The following is a 26,374-nucleotide window of genomic DNA, read 5'->3' as shown; positions in this document are numbered from 1 at the left end:
TTTAGTACTGTTTGCCGATTACCTCCTCCTTTTGACCTCATCTCAGCGACACAAAGAAGACGCTTCAGTGTGCTCGATGTTTTCTAGGCTTTGCTGGAATAACCTTACTGAAAATCTCAAAATTGTCGGTATGCGTTCCAATCATTGCACACGCTGCCGGTATTGTACAGTAGTTATACATAATTGATAAAACGGCCTGTTTCCGCATGAATTACGCGGAAAATGGGTCAAATTATCACAGTGGATACGGAACCTTTCTGACAATGAGATTAAGTAAATATAGAAAGCTAGTTTCCGTTGCAAATTACAGCTGTAAGGCTTCGTAAGATCCATGATGTCCGGCAGAACACTCATCGCAAAGCCCAAGGCACACGCAAGTCTTCCTTCTCCGGTATTTATGGTCATAAGGACCCCAAGGCGCATATACTCGCAGCGCTAATGATAATCCATACTGTTGCAAAGCTATAGTGAATGTTTTCTTATGCATCGTCGATTTGTGTAATTGCGAACGATTCAGTAGGTCCAGCTAAACTTGCTGCCTATATCATCACTTCTTCAGGGTTCGTGTTCACAAAAAAAGTATATCCTGTGGGGTCTGGGGGTCTCACAGGAGTACCGACCACCGCGGGTTCGAGCTTAGCGAGCCACAGGGCCGCGTCAGCCGTCAGCCTCTAGCGCCGCTGCGCGCGAGCTCAGGCCACAAGGGGCTACCGAGCGACGCACGCAAAAACACAGTATTGCCCTAAAATGAAGGAAACCGTTTATTGTTTCCAACGGCACCCAACACTGCACAAACGCCCGGTCCCGGGACGGCGGGGAACCAAAGGGGTCCCGCACCAAGGGCGAAAATACAGCTAGGGGGCGCCTGTAGCACGTCGCTGCGAGAGCACAGGCTCAAGCTGGGACGCGCCGCTAGGAAAAGTCCCGGCGGCTATGCTACTCGCTCTGGCGATAACCAATGGGCCAACTCGCGAGAGCTCGGGCAATCTCCTTCGGCTTGGGCCTTCGATGAGTGCGGCTCGGCGTGGTACGACCTCGCGCGAGCACTAGGCACCCGTTCTTAGGCTTAGCGTCGGGATAGGAAACAACACGAGGTACGCGCTCCCCGCACGGGCAAAGGCGCCGTGCGTGAGCTCAATCCTAGTCACAAAGGTGTCGGCGGATGAGAGAGAGCATCGTACGTACCGGGTGCTGTCCCAAAGGAGAAGAGAGCTGCTACCGTCACGGCAGTAGCCACGAGGGGCCACTCCCGTGACGTCACCAGCTCCGCCCTCACCCACGAACCATGGCGAGTGGAGCGCCACCACTAAAACTGGTTCGGAGCAAGAACGGCATGGCTTAGGATTACAGACATGGGTGAAATTCGCCAGCGCAATAGCGCGTCGAATCCCCCAAATCCCCACAATCCTCAAACTATATATCGTAAGAGGAGGGCCTTTATCCACACACACAAACACTCTTACGATAGAAGCGTTTCGTAACAGCGAATATCAATCAACCTGATGCTGGGAATACTATTAGCGGAGGCGGCCAACTCTCACGAACGAGAAGATTCACGAATTCGGCCCCTGGGGCCAAGCAATCGTGATGTCCGACTTATAATTAGTGAAGGCAACCGGCCAATGGCGAGCAACACTTAAATAACGAAAAGCATTACGAATTTGGCCCTCGCTCCACAAATAGAGACGCTGCTAACGGGACCGAAATCCCTGGACTGCAAAAGAAAAAAAAAGAAAGGAAAGAAAGAAAGAAAGAAAAACGGAATCTATTTCCAAGCCAAGGCCGAAAGCAACCTAAACGGATCAAGATCCCAAAGACCGTTGCAATCCGCCGCAAAACAGTTCAAGCTGCCGGAAGAGACAGGAGACGCAGCAACCGTAGCCAGCTTTGCTGACGCATGACTACAGCGATGAAGCATACGGCAGCGCGTGCCTCGTGTTCAGCCAACAGGAACGCGGCGTCGGTTCTTCGTTGACGTCCGGGACCCGGAGAAGCACGTCTCGGCTCGCACATTCGGCCCTGGCGGCGGCCCAGCGACGGTATTTCATAAATATACCACTCACTCGTGGAAGGAACCAAGCCTTCACGGTCTCTTGTTTGCCGCTAAACAAAGCGGTGAACCGGACTTGATCCCAGCGTCAAACCTACCGACGCAGCGGCTCAGTGGTGAATCACAACTTAGGCGGGTGCATGCAGGGCTTATTATACGCCTCGAATCCCATCGGAGCGAGTTGTTGTTGTATATTTGCATCTAGAGAGCTCCCTACCTGTAGCCAGTGGCGTAGCCGGAGCAAGGGGGGGGGGGGGGCACACCGGGCACGTGCTCCTGCCCTCCACCCCCCCCCCCCCCCCCCCAGAATGTCTGTGTAAGTATGCGGCCTCCCCCTTCCCCAGAAAAAAAAAAAAGATTTCTGGCTATGCCACTGCGGGCAGCATGGAAAGACACGGCTTGGCTATCCTTGAAATAGTAGTCTCTGGGCGACGAGCCACTTAGTTAGTTTAGGTGAGCAAGACAGGACCAGAGTCAGCGGCATTCTGCGGAGAAGTTAGGCGTCGGTGACTGAAAGCAAGCCATTGCTTTTTTTTCTTCCTTTTTTTTTCGGGATTCATTTTGTCTCGGATTTCATCGGGCACTATGAAATTTCATACTCTGACCGCTTCCTAAATGCGCTTTAATTCATTTCCATTTTACTTTTCCTAAGTATTTCGATATTCCCTTTGTCGATTCGCTCGTTTATAGTGGGTAGGAGTCATAGCGCATCACGTGAACAACAACAACAACGACAACAGCGAGTTCTACAGGTATACAGCGCCTGCGTCAGGCCGAGGATAGTTGTTTTCCCAAAGCAGCAAGATCAAGGCGGGGATTGACAGACACGGGCGTTATAGGAGGATCACTTTAAAGTGCCGAGAGGCTTACATGTGCCGAGAATAGAAAGCTGGAGAAACAAATCAAGCTCGTCTTTCACTGCTAGCACTGCCACTGAGTCCACCGATCCTTACCAGAAAGAAGCCAACGCTTGCGTGGTCTTCTTTGCTCGTTGCTAAAAGGCGCATACGCTATCTTGGAAGATGTCGGGAAAATAAACCGCAATTACAACCGCCACACCCATATTTTTCTGCGTCACTCTCACAGCAGCGCTTATGCAATCAGCGCAATGGCCGCAGTTGCTGTAGCAAAGAACACCTCGTATGAATACCTAATTATTTGGGTTAAACATTAGATTATTCATTTTTATCCGCTTGTTTCTTTGTGCATACGTGATACAATAGCCGGATGTATCGAAAACAATTAAGGAAGTCTTTCATGCTCTTATTTGATTCTACAGGCTCACTACAAAAAAAAAAAAGAGTAGGGCGAAATACCCTTTAACTTAAATGCAATCTTTCAAATGTAGGGAGAAAGAAAAATATAAGCGATGGGCAAGACGTTCCGCCTTTATTCACCACTCGTGCTAAAGTTCCAAAGAGCGCAGGCCTGCTCACCTGACGTTTCTTAAAGCGCAAGCTATTTGGTAATTCCTTTTTTTTTCTTTTTTTCCGCCCCCATTCAACTCAGTAAAGAGTTTACTCCGACGAAAACCCTGTCCTAGCGAGGCAGCCCACCACGCAAGCTTACCTTGCGATCGAGAAAAGCAAAAAGCCCGTGCTCCTCGTGGCGCCATCTGTCGGAGGCTTCCTGAACAACCTGAAATGGAGGTGGGAACGAAGATGCACGCGCGCAGCAATCGGACAACGAAAGGTATTGTGGCTTTCGCATTGCGAGCCATTAGGCTTCTTCTATTACTTTTTAATTTTTTTATTTGTCTCAAAATGAGCAAAAGTACTTTTAATACGTCCTTTCTCCTAGGAGCCGTCAGTCAGCAATAAATGCTTATTAATGCATTCGCCACATTGCCGGCAAAGAAAAAAGAAACCTTTCCTTTTTATTTTACTGTGAGGAAAGTGGATACACTAAAGCAATAAATTTCTATATGTTAAAAACATTTGCGATTCGTACACTGCGCAAAACGTTTTTGTGTGTGTGTGTGTGTGTGTGTGTGAATTACAGGATTAATGTCACTGTATTGTTTATACGCCTTTGCTTGTAAGAACCGTATCATTTAGCATATATTTGTCAAATCAAAAAGGAGTAATAGCCAGCGCCACCTGCAAATTAAAATATCTCCTTAAACGTAGTTATCGGAAAGATGCAATACATTGCACGTTAGATTTTGTGGTAAAATTATCAATACTGGGTTTTACGTTCATCCCTTGTCAAAACAGATACACTAGGTTAATGTCGGGATGTACAATGTACATCCCGACATGCCAAACGTATTTATTACGCGAATCAATCTATATAGACAAGCACTGTGCACTTCTTGAACACGACCATGCCCGTAGTGCTGCTGCTAATGGCGATGATGATACTGTTGGTGATAGTATGAGCAGTCCTTTCCAATGAGACAACGCCTCATTCCACGAAGCCCATTCTTTAATGCTATTAGCATTTCTTGGGAGCTTACTCCAGTTTTCGACATGTCTCTACGTGTGTATATATTTATGTCCGCGCCTATGACCTCTTTCCCACCCCCTAAGGTAACTAGGTAGTCCATTGTCAAATAGGTAGGGCCCCTGATGTGCTGAGGGAACCGGGTTCACAGCCACCTATCGGACAGACTTGGTTCACGGGGTATGTAGTACTTTTCGATGGACTTCTCTGACGTAAACTTGGGTCACTGGGAATGAGCCGCTCTGTAACGAACCTGTTACACGTCAGAGCTTAGGTGACCAGATGTGTGACTCTGGGGATTTGTTTGGCCCTCTTTCGCGCAAACTTGAAGCACAGGACGTGTGCCACTGTGTATTTGCTGCTCTTCAATGAACCTATTTGACGCTAACTTGGCACACTGGGCACGTGCCGGCATTCATAACATTCATTATATCAAACATATCATCAAAAAATTACTCATGAACCATAAGATACATTGCCAATAGCATTAAAGTCACCAATCATCTTTGAAGAATCGATGCACCACCATTTTTTTCTGGCTTTCCTGCGTATCCTATTAATTCAATGCGTTTATAAACAAAACTAAATTCTTAAACAATGGCAAGTTCGCTTCCTCGCACCTTTTCCCTTCCTTTGCCCCATCAATCTTCCAACTGTCTCTAAGCAGTCTTCACCGCAGATCCATCCAAAGCAGCGACCCCTACAGAGACCGCTACTCGCTGTGTCCCGCGCCTCGGCGGCAGCACGGGACACCAGCAGCACTGCATATACACACGCGCCGCGATGCTGTACAGGAAGCAAAGGGGGGAGAGGCTACGGGCCGAGAAAAGGAGAACGCCGGCTGCGTTTCCAAACTGATCAATAAACTCTCATTAGGCCTAACGAGGAGCCATTTCTTTTTCATTCCTTTCGGGAGCTCACAGAAAAGGGGAGGAGGAGGAGGGAGGTGAAGCAGGCATCGGGCATCGTCCACAAAGACGCGCATCGGAAGAAGCGAGGAAGAGGCGGGCGCCGGGTCCTCGCGGCGAGGCACCCAGCGGTGCATGCGTGGGCAAGACAGCAAGACAGCGGGGCCCATCCGTCTCGCCGGTCCAGATAAAGAAAGGGGAAAGCCGAAAAGGGCCGCGGCTGCCCGGCAGCTACGTGGCGGCGGGAATAAAGAACGTCCGAGGCGGAAAAAAAAGGAGGGGGAGGAAGCAGCCGCTCGGGAGAAGGGGAAGGAGCTCGGGTAGCCAGCGCTGCCGAAGGTGCGACGCCGAGAAATCGGGCCTCGAGGAAAGGAGCACAACCCTCCGGGAATCCTTTCAGGGAGGCTCGCGCCGACGGGCCTGCCGCTGGCAGGTCCACACAGATACTCCCACACACCCCCTTTGGCATCGGCTGCTGCTGCTGCTGGCCTTCGACGGTGCTTCCTTTCTACGCACTGTGTACTCCACTCTCCTCCCCCGCTTCCTTCACCCCTTTCATCCCGGGCTTCACTCTGGCGCTTGTCTTTCCTTCCTGTCTGTTCACCAGCATTCATCCTTCTTTCTTTTCTTTTCTTTTTTTTCTTCTTGTCTCGCGCCGCACATCGCGCCAAGCCAGCCGGAGTCCCCCGGGACTCACCCTGTCTCGCAATCGGCATCCGCTGAGTAGTAGCAGTAGTAAGTCGGGCTAAACTATTTTGTCTTCCGCTCCGCTAGTCATCGAGAGAAGAACAAACGCTGGAAGGAAGAGAGAGCGTTCGCGCCCTCTCTCGATCCCTCGTTCACCCCGTCGACAGGAAAACGAAGACGGAAGCGTGCGAGGAGGGCGCCGACGCGTCGATGCCCACTCGATCAGCCTCGACTGCGCCGAGAAACGGAAGCGGAGAACGACAACGCCAAGCAGCTCTCCAGGCTTCAAGCCATCCAGAGCCCCACCCCCTTCGCGCCAACGCTGGTTGGCCACGGCAAGGCGTAGAACGGGAACTGAAGGTCAAACAAGAGAAAGCGGTTAAGAGCAGGCGTAAGGAGGAGGAGGGGGGTACGAAGAGAAACGAGGCACGTTCGACCACTTGTCAGGAGTTTCTCCGATTTTGACAGATCGAGAAAAAGCCCGCCAATGAGAAGCGACGCTCAGCGCCAAGAAAAGCAAGAGGCAGCAAGAGAAAAAGAGAAGAGAGAAAGAAGGCGGCGGCGGCGCTAACCAGTCTGGCGGGTTGTCAGGAAAAGTTCGCAGTTATGACGGATAACCGGCGCACAAGCGAAAGCAGAAACAAACTGGCCTATGAGGCCGCGCGGAGGCGAGTAAACATCTCCGAGGCGGGCGCACCGTGCTCACCAATCATATTTTTGAAGGAAGAGCGGCGCGGGGAGGCGGGCGCCGAAATATGACTGGTCTTCGCCGCAAGCCAACAACCTTGCGCCCGGAAAACCGCGCAAACTGATTGGCATCGGCCACTTGCGAATGGTGTGTGACGGCGCAGGTATTTTTATGCGCGGCGCGTTATTGTTGGTCCTCTATCGAGACGGCAGTGTTTTCACAGACGTTTAGCATAGGCGCTTCTTTGGCGACGGTCCAAGGTTATCCAGGCGTTGTGATTGACGCGACGCTGCTGCGTGCGCCTTGCTATGACGTAAATGTTGCATTATGTTTCGAAGGTGACCTCACTTTTCAAGAGCGAGGCCTCTTGAGGCAGAAAACAGGAACCGTTCAGTGGGCTAACTGCATATCATTAATTATAATATGAAAGAATCGAGTATTTATGCAAGCTTTCTACATGTGCAGCGAGCAATGAACGCGAAGCACACGAAAAATGGCTCACGTTACTGCTGAACTTATGCCGTAACTTATGTCGCGGCTCATCATGCATACAAATAAGGCTCTGTATGCGAGCTTTTAATTTAAATTTTGGACACGACATATTTCTTTAGGAGAAAGCCGGCAAGCGGTGAACATGCACGTTATATACCATGTCTCCATGCGTGCAATAATGCAAGAACGGGAAAATGCGTACACTAATGCGTCAGCCTTGTAAATGTTTTGTAAAAAGACAAAATTCAATTCAGTCGCGAGCGGAAGCAGTAGAAATCATGAATACATCCTCGCTTAGGAATGAAGGAATGCTTCTTCAGGGCGACAGGATTAAAAGACACGGCATGACTTAGTAGAAGCCGGTTTCGGCCCAGGATCGCACCTTGACAACGCCGCTGTCAATTTACTTTCTGTTGATCCCCCGCTTAAATAAAGCGTGGTCCGCCGCTGCCTATTCCTTCTGGAATGCCTAGATTGTAAACACTTCGCAAAGGCGCCGCGCCTCACACGCTCGACCTTGTGCGACGGCAGTCATGCGTGCAGCATCAGAAATGAAGACGAAATGCCAGATAGAGTGATAGAGGGTGAGGGGGCAGTGCCTGATGTAGGGGAGGACAAACGAATCGGCCACTGACACCTATAGCACGCACCTGTAACCGTAGTGGCGTGTGCCGCGCTACACGTAACTCCAGCAAAGGTATAAAATCAAACGCCTATACGAGTGAGCGTCAGACTCAAGCAGATCGGTGTATCTGTAGAGAAGAGATTACAGGTGAAAAAAGGTGGTGAGGGTGTCGGGTAAGGCCGCAAGGGAGCATGGGAGGGTGGAGGGAGGAGGTCGCCTAAAGGGTCGCCGAAGAACGCGGCCGGTCTAAAGTAGAAGCGATCCGTTTTCCGGGGCGCGGATCTGATTGTTTCTATCGCGGGCCGAGGAGTCGGGCGCTGCCGGCGAGCCAGGACGCGTATAGAGGGCGCGCAAGGTGCCGTGCACACTCCCCGAAATGCATCCATCACGCCGGGCACCCTGTTAGCACTCAGTCAAGATAACCTATCTTCGCCGGTACGTTTCGTCAGCAGCCAGAATGAATGGACGCGTTGCGAGAGCTCGAACTTCTCTCATTCCGACGCTCACTCGCGTCGTCACTTGGTTGCGATTGCTTCTTTTCCAATACTTGCGCTGACGTCCTTGTGTAAACAGAGAGATATACCACCAAGATGAGCGAGCGAGCGTGGTGAGCGTGCGCCATCGTTTATACAGCTGTATACTTTGTCTTCACCTGCAGCTTGAAGAGAATCGTTGGCGCCATCTTATATATATATAGGCTTGATTTTCCGCCTCTCTTCTTTACCAACTAGTCCTGGCATGACCGAGAATGTGGGAAATGCCTACAGGGCGGAGGAAGCTCGTTGTTTGTTGATAGGATACACATGGCTCAATGCTTGCGTACTAGCGAAGCTTCTGTGGGTAGCCTAGGTACTTTCTTTGACAGGCTATCAGCGAAGTGATCGCCTCGCTATTGCACCAATTGACGTCACGAGCTGTGATTGTCTCAGCGCTGTGCAATAAAGTACGCACTGTTACGTGTGTGAGTGGAAGTTCCGCGAAGGCACGGTATGACTGATACACGGATAAATTACAGCGGTGTCCACTCGCGTGTTTTAACGCGCAGGTTAACTAACATACCCAACATAATTAATAAAATAACAAAAAAGGCATGGCGCCATAAACGACGTATCAGTTTGCTCATCTTGGCGGACTATCGAACTATACTGAACTTGCCGTCTTTTCCTCGGCACAACCTTTTGTTGTTGTGGTCTCAACAGCTGCCACATCTCACACTTCATGCAGCAGGTGACCTCATCAACTTCGTCCTTCTCTCCACATGGCGAACCTTTCTCAGCTGCAGAACCGCCCTACCATATAACACAAGAGTATACCGCACAGAATTATCAACTAAGTGGAAGACGCTTTATCGGATTGACACGATGTATAGAAGCATAAGTATACCCAACTGGTCTTACGTAAATGTGTGAAAACAATCGCTGACGCGAAGAAATGAAGCCGGCTTTATGCGTTTTCTCGGGCTCTCGTATACTGCCACAGCGTTAAGCTCTCGCGAAGGACACAGTTAACTTGCTCGCTTGCTGACTTGCCATGGCTTGCTCGTATACCTCGAATAAAGGCGCCATACAATTCTCAAAGATACCTTCGCGATGCGATACAACGTCGTCTTCGTAAGCTATATACTGCGCACTGCTTGCACCATTCTGCGAAATACGCGTGCACAGACGTCACCACTCTAGATGCATATGCGAGACGCACAAGGTCACCGTGCAAGTTGTCAAGGGCGACTGTTGCGCGATATAGCTCAGCGGCATGCGGGCGCGCGTTCATCTCAAGACAGCGGCCATGTGCGCGATCGTTAGTGACGGTTGCGGGCGCAGTTTTGTTTTTCCTAGCCGTAAACAAGCTGTCACGGTAGGCCGTAGTCTCGTAGCACGGCTGAAAAAAAAAAATTATTCCGGAGCCACCCACTGCGGCGTGCCACATAAATAGATCGTAGTTTTGGAGCGCAAAACTCCAGACTATAGTTTACATATTAATTTACCCATAAGGGCAGGATTAAAGGGTCTGTATAGCTTTCTTTAAAGACCTAATTTGTAGAGCAATGGAAAGCATATGATTTGAAATGTGCAAATTGCATTGTTTTTTTGCTGGAAAGAGACTAGAAATGTTTCAATCAATTTTTCGATCTGCGTATAGTCTCCTGTTAAAACTGTGTACGGGCGCCCGGAACACTTATTGCTGGAGTCCATGGCAATGCCATGCCGTTCTTACTGCCGTCGCAGTAAAAACAAAAAGTGATTCAGTATAGGGAGAAATACAAGATGAATTTGACGAGAACTAGCACTATAGAAGGGCATTGTCCAAGAACACTGCATATGGACATCGTGAAATAAGGAGACAAATCGCAGAAATTTCTCTTTCGGCTTAACAGACGTTCAGAAAGAATAAAAGTTGCCCAGCTGCATAATTTATGCGGTAGAGTGTAGCTATGACAAAAAAAAATAATTCGAGGTTCAAGACAGACAAAGGAGGCAACAGAGATAAGAAATCAGAAAAACAAGAGACAACAGCTTGGAATATTCGGCGACTTGGGGATGAAGCTGCGTGCGACACGAGGAAAAAAAAATTTAATTCAGATTGGAAGAAAATGGGAAGCGACGAAGAAAAGAAAGAAAGAAAGAAAGAAAGAAAGAAAGAAAGAAAGAAAGAAAGAAAGAAAGAAAGAAAGAAAGAAAGAAAGAAAGAAGGAAAGAAAGAAAAGCGTTCCATTTAGATTCGATCGGCAAGATTAATCTTGCATTCCCCGGAGGCTTTGTGAAGGATCGGCCCCGTTGCCGGGAGGAAAAGCCCGGCCCCTCGGGCGACGATGAAACCCGGCCGAGTGAAGGCAGCGCTCGTGCGCGTAGTGCACCGCTGCGCGGCGCTGGACACCGAAAACTTTAATATCGCTCCCTGCCCCTGGCGAGAATAAAGAAACGAAGGAAAATGAAGGCCATGGGGTGGGCACGAGATAAATTGCGCCGGCGATCCGCAGAAAAATATAACGGAAGATGAACGCAACACGTCATGAAGCAGGACCTTTTGTTTCGCTCGATCTTTAGCTTCGTACACGCGCCAGCCGTTGCAAAAAAAAAAAAAAAAGGAAAAGAAAAGAGAATAAGCTTCGACGTCGCTGACGATGAGTGCCCCAGTAATACAGATGCGGCTCCTTTGTCCTTCTTTACCAGAAGCAGTGTGAGTGTGCTATATGCGGAAATTCTTGGGAACTATATACGACATACTATACGCATTGTATCGAAGAGGGACCTATAGCAGAAGTATGGCAGCCTTCTTGGAATCACGCTGTCCTAATTTCATAGCCTCGAGCGGGTATACAGAAGCCTCGGTATAAGCGACAAGGCCTGCTTCTTTTGTCGCTGAGAGCCAGAAGACTCACACGGGGATCGCACGATATCCCACGCAGCGGCAACGGCGACTCCGTCGTTCTCGCTGCATGGCTGCTGCAAGCGCTGTTGATAGTGAGAGGTGAGCTATGCTCGTGGCCCCCGAGATTTGAAGGCTGGTAATCTCGGAGGCCATGTTCACTGCAGATATCTGTCCTTCAATGCGTTAGCGCAACTTCTAGAAGGTTCGTGCACTGCTACCACGGTAATTATAAATGTAGTACTTGCTCTAAGATCAAAACAGACACGCATGATATTGACGTTTTCATTTTTCCGCGCAAAGTCAGCATGTAACATCGCGTAAAGTAATATTTATGAGAGAAATTTTCTTCTTTTAAAGCAGACGTTGAGTATTACATATCACACAGCATGACGACCGAGCAGTCATCATGCTGTGACACGTATTACACAACTTTGCTCAGAATGCCGTTACCTTTAATCTGACAAAACGTAACGAAAACATCAAATCCAGCACGGCACTCATCACGGGTATATTTATATGTCCAACTGTGCGCCTTTATGAAGCTAGGTTACCGCGACAAAAATGTATAATCTGCACGGGATTAATGCAAGTGCAGGTCGTTTGAGCCGTCTATCATGTGAGTCTCCGGTTTCCGTAATACCTCGAATAATCGAGCAGGATCTTGCATTCGGCATTGCGTCCGCACGTGTTCATGGTACTTGCACGCATAGAACAATTATCAGCGTCATCGCATCACGACGAACTATGCCTCCGGGGCCGAATTCACGAAGCTTTATGACCGAATGTGCTGCTTGCCACTGGCTGGCCACCTCTGCTGATTATATGTCCAGCAACATGATAGGCTGGCAACTTCTCTGACGAACAGTGCTAGCATAACCAGGGCCCGTATTCGCAAAAACGTCCTTGCACCAGAACAGTTCGTAAAAGCCAAGTTTAGCCAATCGTGGGGCTGGAAATATGATTTGCGCAGGTCGCCAGCCAATGGTAAAAAGTACTCACGATCGCAAAGTGGTGTCAATACGGTCCCATTGTTTTGTGAATTCGAGCCCTGATATATCCCACAGCCTGTTCTTGAAACGAGTGTTCTGCAGCTACTCTGTAGCTGTAGAACACCTACATGGTAGCTGTGAATTGTGTGCGCTTTTTGCGTTTTTTGTGTTTCTGGGTTCTTTCCTTCTTGGAGGACGACACAACTTGTTTAGAAAATTTATGAAAAGCTGCCCTGTCGTCAGTATAGTTCAGTTTAATGAACTCCTCAAACAATTATCTGAGTCTGAATTCACGAAGCTTATCGTGCGCAAGTGTTCTTTACTATTGGTTGACCGCTTTTCTTAATAATATGTCCAGCATCAGGATTGGCTGGAATTAGCTCTTAGAAACAATTCCAGCGTATGTAATCTTAGTGAATAGGGACCAAGGGCCCCTATTTGCAGAAATCGCTAGAATACACTAGAATTGTTTGTGAACGTGACGTCCGATTCAATCCTCGTACTGGACATATTTATGACGGCAGCCTGACAATGGCCAAGAGCACTTACGAACGAAAAGCTACGTGAATTCTGTCACAGATTGCCGAAAAGTAGGGAACCGAGCTTTGCAAAAGCATCTGGTGTGTGCTTCTCTCTTTCTTTCTTTCTCTTTCTTTCTTTCTTTCTTTCTTTCTTTCTTTCTTTCTTTCTTTCTTTCTTTTTCTTTCTTTCTTTCCTTCCCTATCCTACAATAAAGGAAGCGCGTTTAAAGCTCATTTGTAAGCGTTCCCATGGCAGCTCTGAAGTTACGCCACTTACCGGGAAGTTTGTGCTCGAAAGATGTTATGGAATATATATATTTTTTACGTAGGCTTAAGAAGGAAGGGACCGGCAAAACATACAAATATAACACGAAGTGACACCATGTGGGATTGATATTTTTGGTTCTTTCACATTCCTCATCCTAAATTTAATAATTTCACACTCACTCCAGATCCCCTGAGCAACCTTTTTTTTTTTGCGAAAAAAGTTTAGGCAGTCCCGCAATACGGGAGAACAAATTTCAGATTCCTGGAATACTCGATGTCATAATTCTAACTTGGATAACGTAAAAGCAAAGGGTTGGAAGTTGGGAAAAGAAAGAAACGGGGGGCGAGAAACGGTGCACATGCAGCCAGCCCCGCACTGCACGTGCGTCGACGGTGAAGCATCCCCGGCGGAGCAGACCGGCCGCAAATGCCTTCGCGCCCTTCCTGAGAAAGCAGGAGCGACGGCTGCGGGAGCCAGCGCCATTACATCCTCATCAATGGAAACCACGAACGTTACGTCCCGCTTCCCCAAGAGGCAGCGGCGGACCTGCGCGACGCACGTCGCAGCAGGATAAAATGCGTTCGCGAGATGATATATTACCGGCCCAGAACTGAAGCTCCGCCAACCGCGAAAGGGTTCCAGCATACGCACTCATTCTCTCTCTCTTTCTCTCTTTTTTTTTATAAGTCTCCACCGCACCCGCGGCTTAGGATGGCTGTACTTTCTCTTGTCTCGCTTTCTTTTCCTCTCTTTTTACTTAGTTTGCGACTCACGCCGCTGCAGTGGATAGTATTTCGCGTACTCGCATGCAATTTTTTTGCCTCTCTCATATTCATCCTCCGACCCTTTCTTTTATATATGCGTAGCCTTTATTTAGACGTCGCGAGCTGCCTGTGTAATCCTGGATTTGGCTCGTGATGAGTGTTTCATCTCTCGGAGCGCGGAATGTGTATTTCCCGACAGAGCGGAGTTATCCGCTAGCGTATTCCCGCACCGCTAAATGACGCATGGCTGTCTGAAACGCCCGAAAAAAAAAGTAAAACAGAAATTTACACAAAAAAAACTCGGAAAAAAATTCGGAAAAAGAAATATAAACGTGAGGAAAAAAAAAAGGAGTGTAGCAGGGAGACAGAGTACAGCTGATTTGCAGAGATGGATGCTCCACTTCCGTCTAACATTAGCAGGCGATCCGTGAGCCCCGCAAGCCGACTATCTTCTTGGGGGCGCGCCTTTGTCTCGTTTGTGGGGCGTGAGCTATACTTCCTGGGATGAGTCGTGCCAGACGAGACGGATGCGTTCGAAAGAGTTGAATGGCAAGAGCGTGTACGCCTATAGAACGCGGTCACGGGAAAGATGACGCCACGAAACAAGCCTTGTTCGCGAAGTTATGAGATTTAAAAAAAAAGAGGAGGAAAGTCCGTTGGGAAAGAAAATTCGTTGGACGTAGCAACATGATATATAATTTACAGCCGCATGCAAAAATGTCTACGTAACCTGAGCCAAGGTGCCATTTACGCAAGCAAAGGTTGGCCCTTGCGCCATAAAAACCCATATATTATCACCATCATCATCCTGTCAAACCATCACCATCACCATCATCAAACCATCACATCCTGTTGCTTGCTTCACAATAGCTATTGTATCGTGCGTGTGTGTGCGTGTGTGTGTGCGTGTGTGTGTGTGTGTGTGTGTGTGTGTGTGTGTGTGTGTGTGTGTGTGTGTGTGTGTGTGTTGTCGGGGAGCACGTCTAGCTGCCCATATCAACATGGATCTCCCTCTTTGAGTGGAAAATATATAGGAGTGATTTAACACGTACAGGTTGCTCCGAGTGATGTCTTCGAACCCTGCATATCCGAGCGTTTCGCATGTTATAACTCACCGGCAATGACTATTGCTGAAGCAGTAAGTCGCACAGACAGGTATATACCCTCTTGCGCAAGAATTAGCTTACAACAGCTGCTACTTCAAGCTGTGCATGCAGCCTAAGCCGCCGGAAACGTAGGTCGGTAGCCAGTTATACAATATATAGATTTGAACGTTCGCGTTGCTGTCAGAAACACCGCGGTAATGTTTCCTGCGACAAACACAACGTCGCTGCCATACGGTCACGTGCGTCAGGCACTGCGTCAGTTTCGACATCATCATTACGTTGAGGCGCCTCCGCAATCAATCAAGAAGGTGCGGCAGCTGTGTCTCTATAATGGAGAACCGCGGTGAATGCTGCGCAATAAGCATCACTTCAAGAGCTGAAACATTGCGAGCGCCAACCTGCCAATGCATTAAAGGCATGTGAATAAACCGTAGGCTTTAGCGATCCGCACAAAGGTTGCACTAGGCAATGATACTCGGACGTCATTGGGCTGTTACGAGGCCGCAAGAAGGCTATCGAGACACAGGTAATTACTGAACGCCGCCCCCTTCCTACATCTATACCCTTTAACTCTCACGCAAGCCGGGTGGTCGTTTGTACGACCGTCGTGCGAACTAACTTGCATCGAACGCACGTAGGAAGAAACCAAGCAAATTGAGGAAATCGACGTGCGGACATTTAGCGCCAACTGTCTCGTGACTAATGCGCCTGGAGCGCTGAGATTAGCACGTGCAAAACCAGCAATAAAGTGAGAGGCAATAACAGAGTAAGGCAAGTAATTTGTCTATCGATAGGACAGCGACGTATCCTGGCATAGGGAGGTCAAGCATTTGGTTACTGATTGTGCCGGAATGTGCCGAAGTCACACTGACGTGTGTGTATATATATATACGTCAGTGTGACTTCGGAACGAGGAGAACGGGGCTTAACCGAGAAGCTCGATTTTTATTCATCATATCATGAGAAGCCAACAAACAAAGACACCAAGGAAAACACGGGGGAAATTACTTGTACTTCCTTATTGAATTAAAGAAATGATAAATTCATGGCAATAAAACTGGATAAAAAACCAACTTGCCGCAGGTGGGGAACGATGCCACGTCTACGCATTACGCGTGCGATGCTCTAACCAACTGAGCTACCGCAGCGCGGTTACCCTATCCACTTTGTTGGGTATTTATCTGTTACTACTAGAACTAACCTTGGGAGTGCTAGCCAGCGCCACCACTCACAAACCTTGGCGGCGGATGTGGCAAATTTTTTCTGCCGCAGGCGTCACGAGCACGTGATCATTCCGGGTGAAAGCAACTAACTGGTCAATAAACCCGCACATGCTACCTGAAAGCATCAATGTTGCCGGATTCGAGACCCTCGATATGCAAGAACGAGAAGAAAGGGGGTTAACCAAGTGACTTCAGGAATTTCAAAGTATCTCTTCGTATATTGGCCGTTTTGACTTAGTAAATGTTCTTGAAAGTTTCCAAATTCAGTATTTGGTTCTTGGAGAACACAATGTGCCCGCTTTTTACCGATAAAATGTTGACTAAGCCCCAGCAGTGAACGCGAAATAGTGACGAAACGACAAGCTGGTGCGATAACTTCAAGCCGGCCTCGTCAGCTGCCTTTCGCTTATGCGTCTTCTCTTGCCCATCAAGCCTCCTTTATTGTAAAAGAGCGGATTCTTTTTTTTTTTACATTTTAGGAAGGTAATTAAGGCAAACAGTTCAAATTATTTTGACCCTGTGTTCTTTGAAATAAAAAGAAACAACGAAAAAAAAAACCCTAGTAAAGGTGAACGGAAGGCTTCCGAAGGAGCCCACACGAGATAATGTCATATGGTACCAGTTACGAATTATTACGGTTACCATGGCTACTGGTAGCAAAACATTGGTTCTATACAAAAAGAAAATTATTCTTGGGCTTTAGTTTTGTAAACTTTGCCATTTTGCTTGTTGTCTGGGTGACTTGTGGTGATATTAGTACTCATGTCTTTCGTTCTCATATTTGAGCGCGACTGGCATGTAAGTGCAAAGCATTTCAAGTAAATAAAGGCTAACAAATAACTACAATGAAAGAAAGTTCGCAGAGTGTTGGAAGTTGGGAAAAAACACGACACGGCAAAAAATAAAAGAAGAAAAAAAAACTGGAAAAGTGAAAGAGAAGTCCTCGGATGGCACAGCAAGAACGTTTCAGGCTAGACATTCAATTTTCTTTTGGAATTCACAGCCTCATGGCCATCGCGATCCCCTCACCGGTTTCTTATCGCGTAACCTTCAAACTCAACGAGCTTCGAAGTCGGGGAAAGCAAGCTCCTTCCATCGCGTATATATTATATACACACACTGCGTGATTCAGCAGTCCCCACATGCGCCTGTGAAAGTTTCGTTGTTCCTTCCCGCGCATTCGAGCATTTCCCTCCGTAGCAATACTTCACAGAAGGAGATTAACAACCCGCAGAAGCCGTATTAAAGGCGGACACAAAACATTTAAAACATTTTCTCCGCGTCCTCTCGCGGGGGCCGGCGTTCGTAACGGCTCACTGCTCAGGTTCAGCATCAAAAACAATACGCTGAGCCACGAGGTAGCACAGAGACAGACAAAAGAAAAAGAAGCAGCGGCAGAAAGAAAGGTTATCAGCCTTACACAAGCGTCCCCCAAGGGTAAAGATTTTTTTTTTTTTTTGCGAGTCGCGAACCCACGGCTCGGAAGAGAAACAAATTTGGCTGCTTTCTAGGACCGCGCATGCATGGATGCGTACACGTCACGCGTGAAAGCCCAGCGCGCGGCCAAATCTGTCCCAGTTTTTATCACCCTTCTGAATCTCTTTGTCTTTTCGTTCAGCACGTTTCTCCTTTTGGCGTAAGCGTGCGTAACTGCGATTGTCCTTTCGTATTTTTCTTTTTTTTTCCCACAGCACCAAGCGTCAACATTCCACGCTTGCTCTATAGGGGGGGATTGTTCCAAGTGTTCCCGAAGATATACGAACTTCGTTCATCTTCGTGGAAAGTTACACTCTCCAAGCGAGGCTGCATGGGCGTGGTGACGCAACAGCGGCTAAAAGTTAAACCGCGGTGTTTTCACGTGAGAAGGCTACAGTCTACTATTCGAAACGACGTTTAGTGAGGTGCATCAGCAGTTCAGGTTCATTTTGAACACTTGAAATTCAGCCAACGCTCGACACGAGAGCTTTCTGTCTTTTTTTCTTTCGCAATCTACCCATATCTGGATCCGACCTAACATCTAAATCTGCTTAAACTTTCATGCATTACCGTGTGCGTCGATGCAATTTGGAGAGTACAGAGGGGTTTCAGCCATATTCTTGCAAATTTGTGTTCCCGAAAACCGTTTGCGTCTCACAAAACTTCAGTTTATCGACGCAGGAAAGACGGTAGTCATTGGCTTCGGGCTACATACAATAAGATAACCAGTCAGAACCTGCTATTTTCTCTAAACCTTCTCTTTTAGTTATCAATTCAAGAAGAAGCACATATATAAACTACCCTGCTGGCGCGTTTCGGATACACCGCCAACGATAGTAAGTCTGACCGTTTACAGACCAGCAAGTCCGCATTGTTATACGTTATACATTCCGTCTGAGCCCGATCGTTACCTTCATTCACCACGTTATTATAAGCGACGCCGATGTGCCCCCGCTGGACGACAGCTCCGAGACAACAAGTTTCCTTTTTTTTGTTCCCAAAATTCATTGATTCCCGAAAAGGCCTGTCCTAACCGGCCACTTGTCACCGACAGCGATGGCCGTATCGCCACTCCATATATCGATCAGGGCTGCCTTCCGGTACGGAACAAGCGAAACGCGCACACTTCAAAGGGCCGAAGAGTAATGCCACGCCTGCGCTTTCAGTTTACACTGCAAACCACACTGCCGTCTTGTGTGTGTGTGCCCTCTATAAGACGGACGCCCCGGAGAAAGGGAACGGATATCGAAAACTCGGAACAGCGAGGTGAAATAAAAGTCGCACAATGGCGCAAGGGTTCCAGTAAAAAAAAAGAGAACAGGGAGATACGGACAAAGAGAAGAAAAAAAAGTGAAAGCACGACGGAACGAATTTTAGTCTGCTTTCTTCTGGCAGAGAGGAATTTCAAACGCGAAAGAAACAGGCGCGAAACATAGACGAAGGAACAGAGCGGAGTCGCGCAAAGCAAAAAAGAACGGGAAGAATAGTGATGGCACGAGAGTGTGAGAGGAGGTCGAGAGAAAGCGAGAGAGCTCTGCGGGGCGCGGCAGCCAATCGAGAGCGCGGATTCAGCCACCGGAGAGAGCGAGGAGGAAAGAACACGGCGCGGGGACGAAGAAGGACGCCAAAATGGCGGCTGCACGACGCGCCGCTCCCGCGCTCCGCCCTGTACCCTCGCCGCGCCGCGCGGTTCTGCGTGGGGGCCGCCGAACGCTGCCGCGGGCGCGCTGTGCGGTTCTTGCGAATGGCAGTGAATGGGCGCGCGCACGCTCTTCCCCAAAAGCGGGCTTCGAAGACGGAACGCGTCGACTGTTTTACGGCACTTTCATAGCTCCGGGCGGGAGAGGTGGCGGTGGTGATGGCAAGTTTACGAGCAGCGGATGAAAAGCGACACCGCGCCGTAAATCTGAGATCGGGAGAGTTTAGCGCCTCGAAAGTGACTCGCTTACGAGTCCATAAAAAGGCAGGCGCTTTTCTAAACGCGTCGCCGAGCGGGGAGACGAGCGTCGCTTGTGTGTGTGCCTGTCGTGCCGCGCTGCGGGTGCCCACGGCTGCAGCACTGCAAATGCCGGGCACGTGGACGGACGCACGCACGCACACTTGCTCGCTCGCGCAGCACTTTGTATACGTATCTGGCAGCATGCGTTGCCTCTCCGCGGGAGAAAGTGATGACGAGGGCGAAAAGCCTTCCGAGCGGGACCGAGGAAAAGAATGACGTTCGCGGTTTTTGTGGGAGGCACCCGCCCTCAAGGACAAAAGGCAAATAATGCCCGGAAAAGGATGCTCCTCAAACACCGAAAGAAGGAAAGCAAGGCGCGCGGGAGGAAGCACTGCCAAGTAAAATGGGACAAAGAAAACACAGGCCGGCCGGCCGACCGTGTGTGCGTGTGTGTTAGCGTTGAAGGGTGATGGGATGTGGACAAGAGCTCAGTGAGAGAAACCGGAAAGAAGGAATGAGTTCGGTAAACATCGTTTGTAAAACAAGGTCGCACGCTGTCTTTTGTTTCTGTCGGCTCCTTTCTCCTAGCGGGGCGCTATCGTGTCTTCCCGTTTTGTTTTTTTTTTTTTCTTTGAGGAAGTTTCAGCAGAGGCCGCTGACAGGAAGTAGTGGGTGCGTTTGGGCTGGTACCACCAAAGAGGCAGTTTTTTTTTTTTCTATCTCTCTCTTTCCTTGCTATCAAAGGGTGAGAAAAGTGTCATTTGTGTGCGTAGAAACGAATCGCTTGCAGAGGCGTTTACAGTGCTATTCACGTTATTAGATCGTGTTAGTTAGCCGTTTAGCGAGATTCGCTACAGATACCCATCTCGGCGAAGAGCCAACTATGCGGACGTCGAGGCGGCTACGCAAGAGCAGTTGGCGCTTCAGAATTCTGGGTGCGCCCTGCACGCGCTAAGAATAGAGCTGTTGGCCTCTCGGTATCGAGATCGTTGACTCTGAAAGCACACCATCATCAGGATGAATTTACAATGGCGTCATGGTGCAGTAAGCGTTGCAAGCGATGACAAAACAATGGTCATATAAAGGCCCAACACGCATCACACACAAAAAAAGAAAATTGGATAGAGAAAGGAAATGAAGTAGAGGCCACCAGAAAATGGGGACTGCGCCAAGAGAAATCGTTGTATTGAAAATATTAATAGTACATAAACAAAATTTACACTGGTAACGCCACGACAGCATATGCAGATATAGCGGAGCACCATCTCACTTCCCGGGAACAAATGAGTCATCCCCGCAGCTCATCCATCACTTTGTGACCAAGACCATAAAACTGTCAGAGCCCCGATTTCTTCTTCCGCGAGTGGAGGAAACGGCGTTAATGCAACCGTGGTGTTCTGGGAATCGTTTACAGTTGGCGGATACATGCATAAACAAGCACCACGGTTCCGCAGTATGCTGAGAATGTCGTCTGCGAATGACGTTTCGCGAGACCAAGCCAAAAATATTTGGAAAAAGAAATATTCACCGCCCCACGCCTTTTTGCTATAGCGGCAACATTCGAACCGGCTAATCGATTTATGCATACACTGCAGAATTTTTAAATGTTTTATTCATACCAGGAGATAAAGAAATGTCCGTAAAACACGTGAGAATGCGCAGGGAATGCGAATATTAATTCACTTCGTTATTTTGCAATACAGGGTAATTCCTGATACAACGATAACACAGGCTAGGTATAACAAAGCCGCTATGTTCGGAAGACGTATTGGCACTTCACATTATCACGGATTCGGGCACAGCACAGAGCAGCGTACAGGTATATGAGGAGACAAACGATCCAGTGCGAGCTTAAAATTGAAGCAAAATGGAGAGAGAGTATCTTTATTGCATACTATGTTCATACACACCCCGCTACCGAAAGATAGAGCGGGAAAATAGAAACATAACGTGAAGAAACATGAAGACGGCAGTATAGAGATTGGACAGCAAACGTGTGTAGCGCATACGGTACAGCTGCAGATAAATAGGAAGATGTGGACTTTGAAGAATCGTCACAAGCACAGAGAAAATAACCGGTGCACCAACATTAGGGTAACAAGAATGAGTTGCAAGGCAAAGGAAACACGGATTGCAGAGTATTAAGATACGTGACGAGATTACAAAGCTTGCAGGCATATTATGGAGTGCGATGCCGCAAGACAGGGGTAACTGGCAATCGCCAAGGGAGTTGGCCTAATTCTTCCTGCACGGACATAAAATTGGTTAGTGGCGATGATGGCGATAATGATGGTTTCCACGGTATGTAAACAAACACAGTTACAGATGGTACGTTGCCTGGTCTCTCATTATCTGATAAGTATCTCTTCGGCATTATATAGCAATGTCATGTTTTATAGTGAGATGACTTTTGTTAGAAAGCGGTAGCTTGTAAACCGCGGAACCTTTCGCAAGTATTCTAAGGCGTCAAAATACGGGAACCACAACCCCTTGTAAGCGGGTTGGATATCTGCCTTCGTGAACGTGGAAGACTGAAAGTATAGGATGAAAAAAAAAAGCATAAAAATTGTATGCTAGCGTTCGCGCATGCTGCAGCACCCAATTCCTAGCCCTGTACTCGTTTGGCGACGGAGAATTAATGTACACAAAAGCACTCACTTCGCCTGCAAGCTATATAACGCAAAACTAGGCGGCAGAAGGAGGTAGAAGTGAGCTGACAAAGTGCTCGAGGCACAAAAACCCATAGAGCCGCTGGAAACTTAAGTATTCCGATCGTGGTATGTATATACGGACAGAGATTCCCTCGCTTCCCTGAAACACCATAAGTCAAAACTAATGCCGCTTCCAATTTCAATCTATTATACTCGTTCCTTCTGCTCCTCCCTCCCGAACGTTCTTAGCCTCTTATTTCCCCCTTCTTCTTTCTCGCTTCTTTTTTTTTCTTCTTTTTAGTTCGCGCATTCGTCATCCATTTCCAAAGTCTCGCTATACAGTCGACGCCCAGCGCCTCCTTTCGCGTGAGTTGCTTGACAAAGGTTGCGGCGCTCGGTTTATATTTACTTACTTGAGAGCCTCTGATAGTAGCCTCTGACAGTGCATATATATATACTTATATATACCTCTAGTTCTATACCGACGTATACGTATATACACGGCGTCGCTTTTCGTTCAGTCGGCTTCGATATCTGCGCTTCTATTTATTCACTCACGCACCGTTCCTCGGCGTGTATAAAGCGGGGGAGCTTTCAGCGCTTGCACGCTGCTATTAATAAGCGTCCTTCTCCCGCATCTCCGCTCTTTCTCGGAGAACATTCGTTATTGTCTTTTTACCTCGGTTGCTTAACCATCGCTCACCGTAGAGCCCCCACAAGACCTGTTCTCACTTTCTCTCCCTTCTGAACGCACACACACACGCACGCACAATGGCTGCCGCTGTTTCGGTTTCCAAGACGCATCTCTCACTGACAATCTCCCCGGTCGCGTTTATGTCTTTACTTGCCATTCTCTTTAGCACCACGCTTGCAGATGTGTCTCTCTAGCTCGGTCCTTATCGTTCATTGCATTTTGTCTTCATTCGCAATTTTCTCGTCTTCTTCAATCACCGCTGTCCGTGTCCTGATATTTTCTTTCTCTTATTCTATCTCTCTCTCTTTTTTCCAACAGGCGGCTGACACCGAAGCGCCTGTCGTCGTCCGAACAAAAGCCAAACACAGCGGCTCGAAATTGTCTTCCGCCGAAGCCCGTTTCCTTCTTTTTTTTCCCCCCTTCTCTGTAGCGCGTTTATTTATATATTTTTGCAGTCTCGTACGGAGGGTACACGTTAATTCGCTTTGTTCAGCGGCGACGGTACACGCGAGACGTTTTTCTGTGCACCATATCTTTGGGTATGGAAGAATTATCTTTCTCTCTCTCCCTTTACTTAATTCCTTGCTTCCTTCTTCGTTTGTTTGTTTCTTTCTTTCTTAGTTATTCAGGTCGCAGCGCGATTCCGGTGTGATAAATACTGTTGCCTGCTGCGTTAAAGCGCGCCGCAGTGCGACATTGACGGCGACGAAATAAAGGTGACTGCAGAAAGAATGAAAAAGAAAAGATTGCAAGGAAAGTCGAGTAACAAATCAGATCGGAGCTTAGCCTTTAGCCGGTGGTTCACCGAAGCGGCGCAAACGTATCCGAGACTTCGAAGACAGACAAAAAAGAAAGAAAGAAAGAAAAAAAGAAAAGCGCGATATCGCACCAAGAGAAAGGTACATATATCTCCGAGAGAGGTTGCTCGTGCACGCTTGCCGCGTAGTTCATGTTCTCGGGAGCGCTTTCAAAATTGGCCGTCGTTTTTCGAAAATGAGTAGAAGCGCTCGCGGAACGTGCATAATAGCGCGGAAGAGAAAAATCGGCAACTCTGACGGCCGCGGAATTATGCTGCTCTGCCTGTGACTGCGAGAAAAAGAAAGAGAAAGACACGTTGGCAATATAGCTCCGCTGTGTCATGCACGTGTGTCTGTCCGTGCGTAGGCGAGGCGGCAGGCAGGTATATATGGGCTCGCCTTCGCCTGGAACGAGTTCTTGACGCCGCTGGTAATTCTATACGCGCGGCAGCTTATTGATGGAATTCCAGCGGGAAGCGGTAAGGTTGACCGGAAAGGCAGGAGGTTGTTTTTCCTCGTGCTTTAATTTCGCTACGTCCTTGCTTCCATTTATGTTAAGAAGGCCTCCCCCTTGCGAAGGAGGAACTAATTAAATCGAGAATTCGTCTTGTTGAGTGCGACCGGTATATTTTTTTGCGCGAAAGCAGTGAAAATTGGCAATTTCCCGGAGGAGATGGAAACATTTTTGCCACAGTGTAAGCGTTCCATAATTTAGACGTATTAGGAGCTCAGGCAGTGGGCGAGAGAGCAGTTTCCTTAGTACAATAAAGCTGCCCGGGAAACTGTTTTCAATACACTCTTTTCCCGAAGCCAGAAGAGAGAGTCGATCGAAGGTGACAAATTATACCTCGTAATTGGCGGCGAGTTCCTGTCAGGTGGTTCCTGTCGATAAACAGCTTCAATACCGTACACGCTTTAGTTCCAAAGGAACACGCGCTATGCGTAGATTTCCTATTATAAACAAGACGTGGCCAACGGTGTAGGAACTACGTCTGTAATTCCAGTTTTGCCTACACATAGGTAGAAAAACAAACGCTGACTAGCAACTTACGAAACCTGCAAGCTCTTCGAAAAAACGCCGCAATTCTGTGTCATCTTACTCTTTTCGAGAAAAAAATCCTTTCACTCTTAAGAGTTCGTTCCATCGAATATTATTTTCTAGACCCGTATACAATTCTTCAGCGGCGCGAACAGTGGCAAGAGCTGTAGAAACTGATTATCATAAGCTATTCTGAAGGGTATTTTTTGTTTCTGTTTTGCCTTTCACAGCCAAACACTTTCATTGGCTGAAGCGGCCGCTGCGCTATCGACCAATACCAAACACAGGTTTTCTAGAGCCCACCAAAGACGGTACATGTAACGAATGAGACTTCTTCGCATATGATTGACTCTGCGGCAACACATTAACCTTGCGCGGGATCCCATTTTGCCACAGATAAGAGAACCTAATGTTCAAATAATAGAAAAAATCCTCTAATACAAAACACCTTCATCAACTGGATACTCAGAATCATGAGTGCATAACAGAATGGAACTCTGTTCGGTGGTTTCCATCTCCAGTTCAGCTAGCTTTAGCAGCCTATAGGATCACTAACAAAATTTATGCACAGTCGCAGTGTTAATCATATGCGAAGAGGTCTGATTTGTTGTCGATAGGTTTTGTGACTGGCTCCAGAAAAAATAGTCACGGGTATGGGCTAATATTGGAGGCTTGTTACTAGAACGATTCAACTTTAGCCTTAGATTGTAAAACATGGCGAAAAAAAAAAAAGTTACGATCGCGCGCGCATTGCAGAAAGAAGTGTTCCTGCATGTATGCTTCACTAAGGAAACACTATATTCCCCAAAAAAGCTCTTTTGCAAGAATTGTTTGCAAGATCAACTGTAAGTCAATCCTGCTGCTGTACATGCACTCTTAGCAAAATAGAGCAGCCAATGACAAAGAGCATTTACGAACGCAAACATTCGCGAATTAAGCCCCATAATGTTCAGTTCAGCAAACCTTTAACGCGTGAAAAGATATCGTGTCAAGAAAGACGCGGTGACAGACTGGAGGCGTTTTATCATAGAGGTTAGTGGTTTTCAAAACGTTCACCTAGGTTAAGAGGTCTGCATTGTCATATCAACAGGCGCAACATCATCCGTGCCAGGGACAAATTTTATCGTCATCTATGCACAACTTCACGTTCGTTGTGGGGCGTACGTTGCTCTATTTACCCCGTATCGCGCACGAAAGCCTTCCCATTGGTTTAATTTGCGAAACAAGGCGCACATAAGTGAAACATTGGTCCAGTAGGCTTCACCGCTAATTATACACAAAGAGGTCTTTCCATCTCCTCTTTTCTTATCTGTCTCGCACTTCGCATCGCATAAACGAGCACATTATACGCCGGTCGTATTATGCCATAATAACGTTACTGCTGGCTTTTTCGTATGCAAACGCCAACGAAGACCTTCGCGTCACTGCCTTAAAATTATGAAAACGGTCGTCTGTAACACGAACACGTACGCGCGCTATCACGGTTGCGTGGTCTCAGACGGGAAGTTCTCATCATTGCGTCACGTGACTGTACAAGAAATACTCGTCTGAAATAACGTTTATGTCTGGTTTTGGCGAGGCAAACAATGACTGTATGGAACACTGAAAGATAACACTTTAAGATAATAAAAAAAAGGCAACAA

The 26,374-nt window shown here is 47.9% G+C and overlaps 1 protein-coding gene across 7 annotated transcripts in view; it reads right to left on the bottom strand.

The window, feature by feature from the left end:
• The window catches only part of LOC139059644 (uncharacterized), a 534,381-nt gene that overhangs the window by 91,773 nt on the left and 416,234 nt on the right, over positions 1–26,374 (bottom strand). For all 7 annotated transcript variants that reach the window (XR_011514267.1, XR_011514266.1, XR_011514270.1 and 4 more), the window contains one exon: positions 3,620–3,688. Coding sequence is in view for 2 of the 7 variants with exons in the window: in XM_070538065.1 (XP_070394166.1) it covers positions 3,620–3,688 (69 nt within the window). In the remaining 5 variants the exon portion in view is untranslated. The remainder of the gene's footprint in view (positions 1–3,619; positions 3,689–26,374) is intronic.

The sequence above is a fragment of the Dermacentor albipictus genome, chromosome 4 (assembly GCF_038994185.2).
Source record: "Dermacentor albipictus isolate Rhodes 1998 colony chromosome 4, USDA_Dalb.pri_finalv2, whole genome shotgun sequence".
NCBI classification, from domain to species: domain Eukaryota; kingdom Metazoa; phylum Arthropoda; class Arachnida; order Ixodida; family Ixodidae; genus Dermacentor; species Dermacentor albipictus.
Note: the sequence above shows the minus strand (reverse complement) of the source record. Positions and strands in the feature narration are given on the sequence as shown.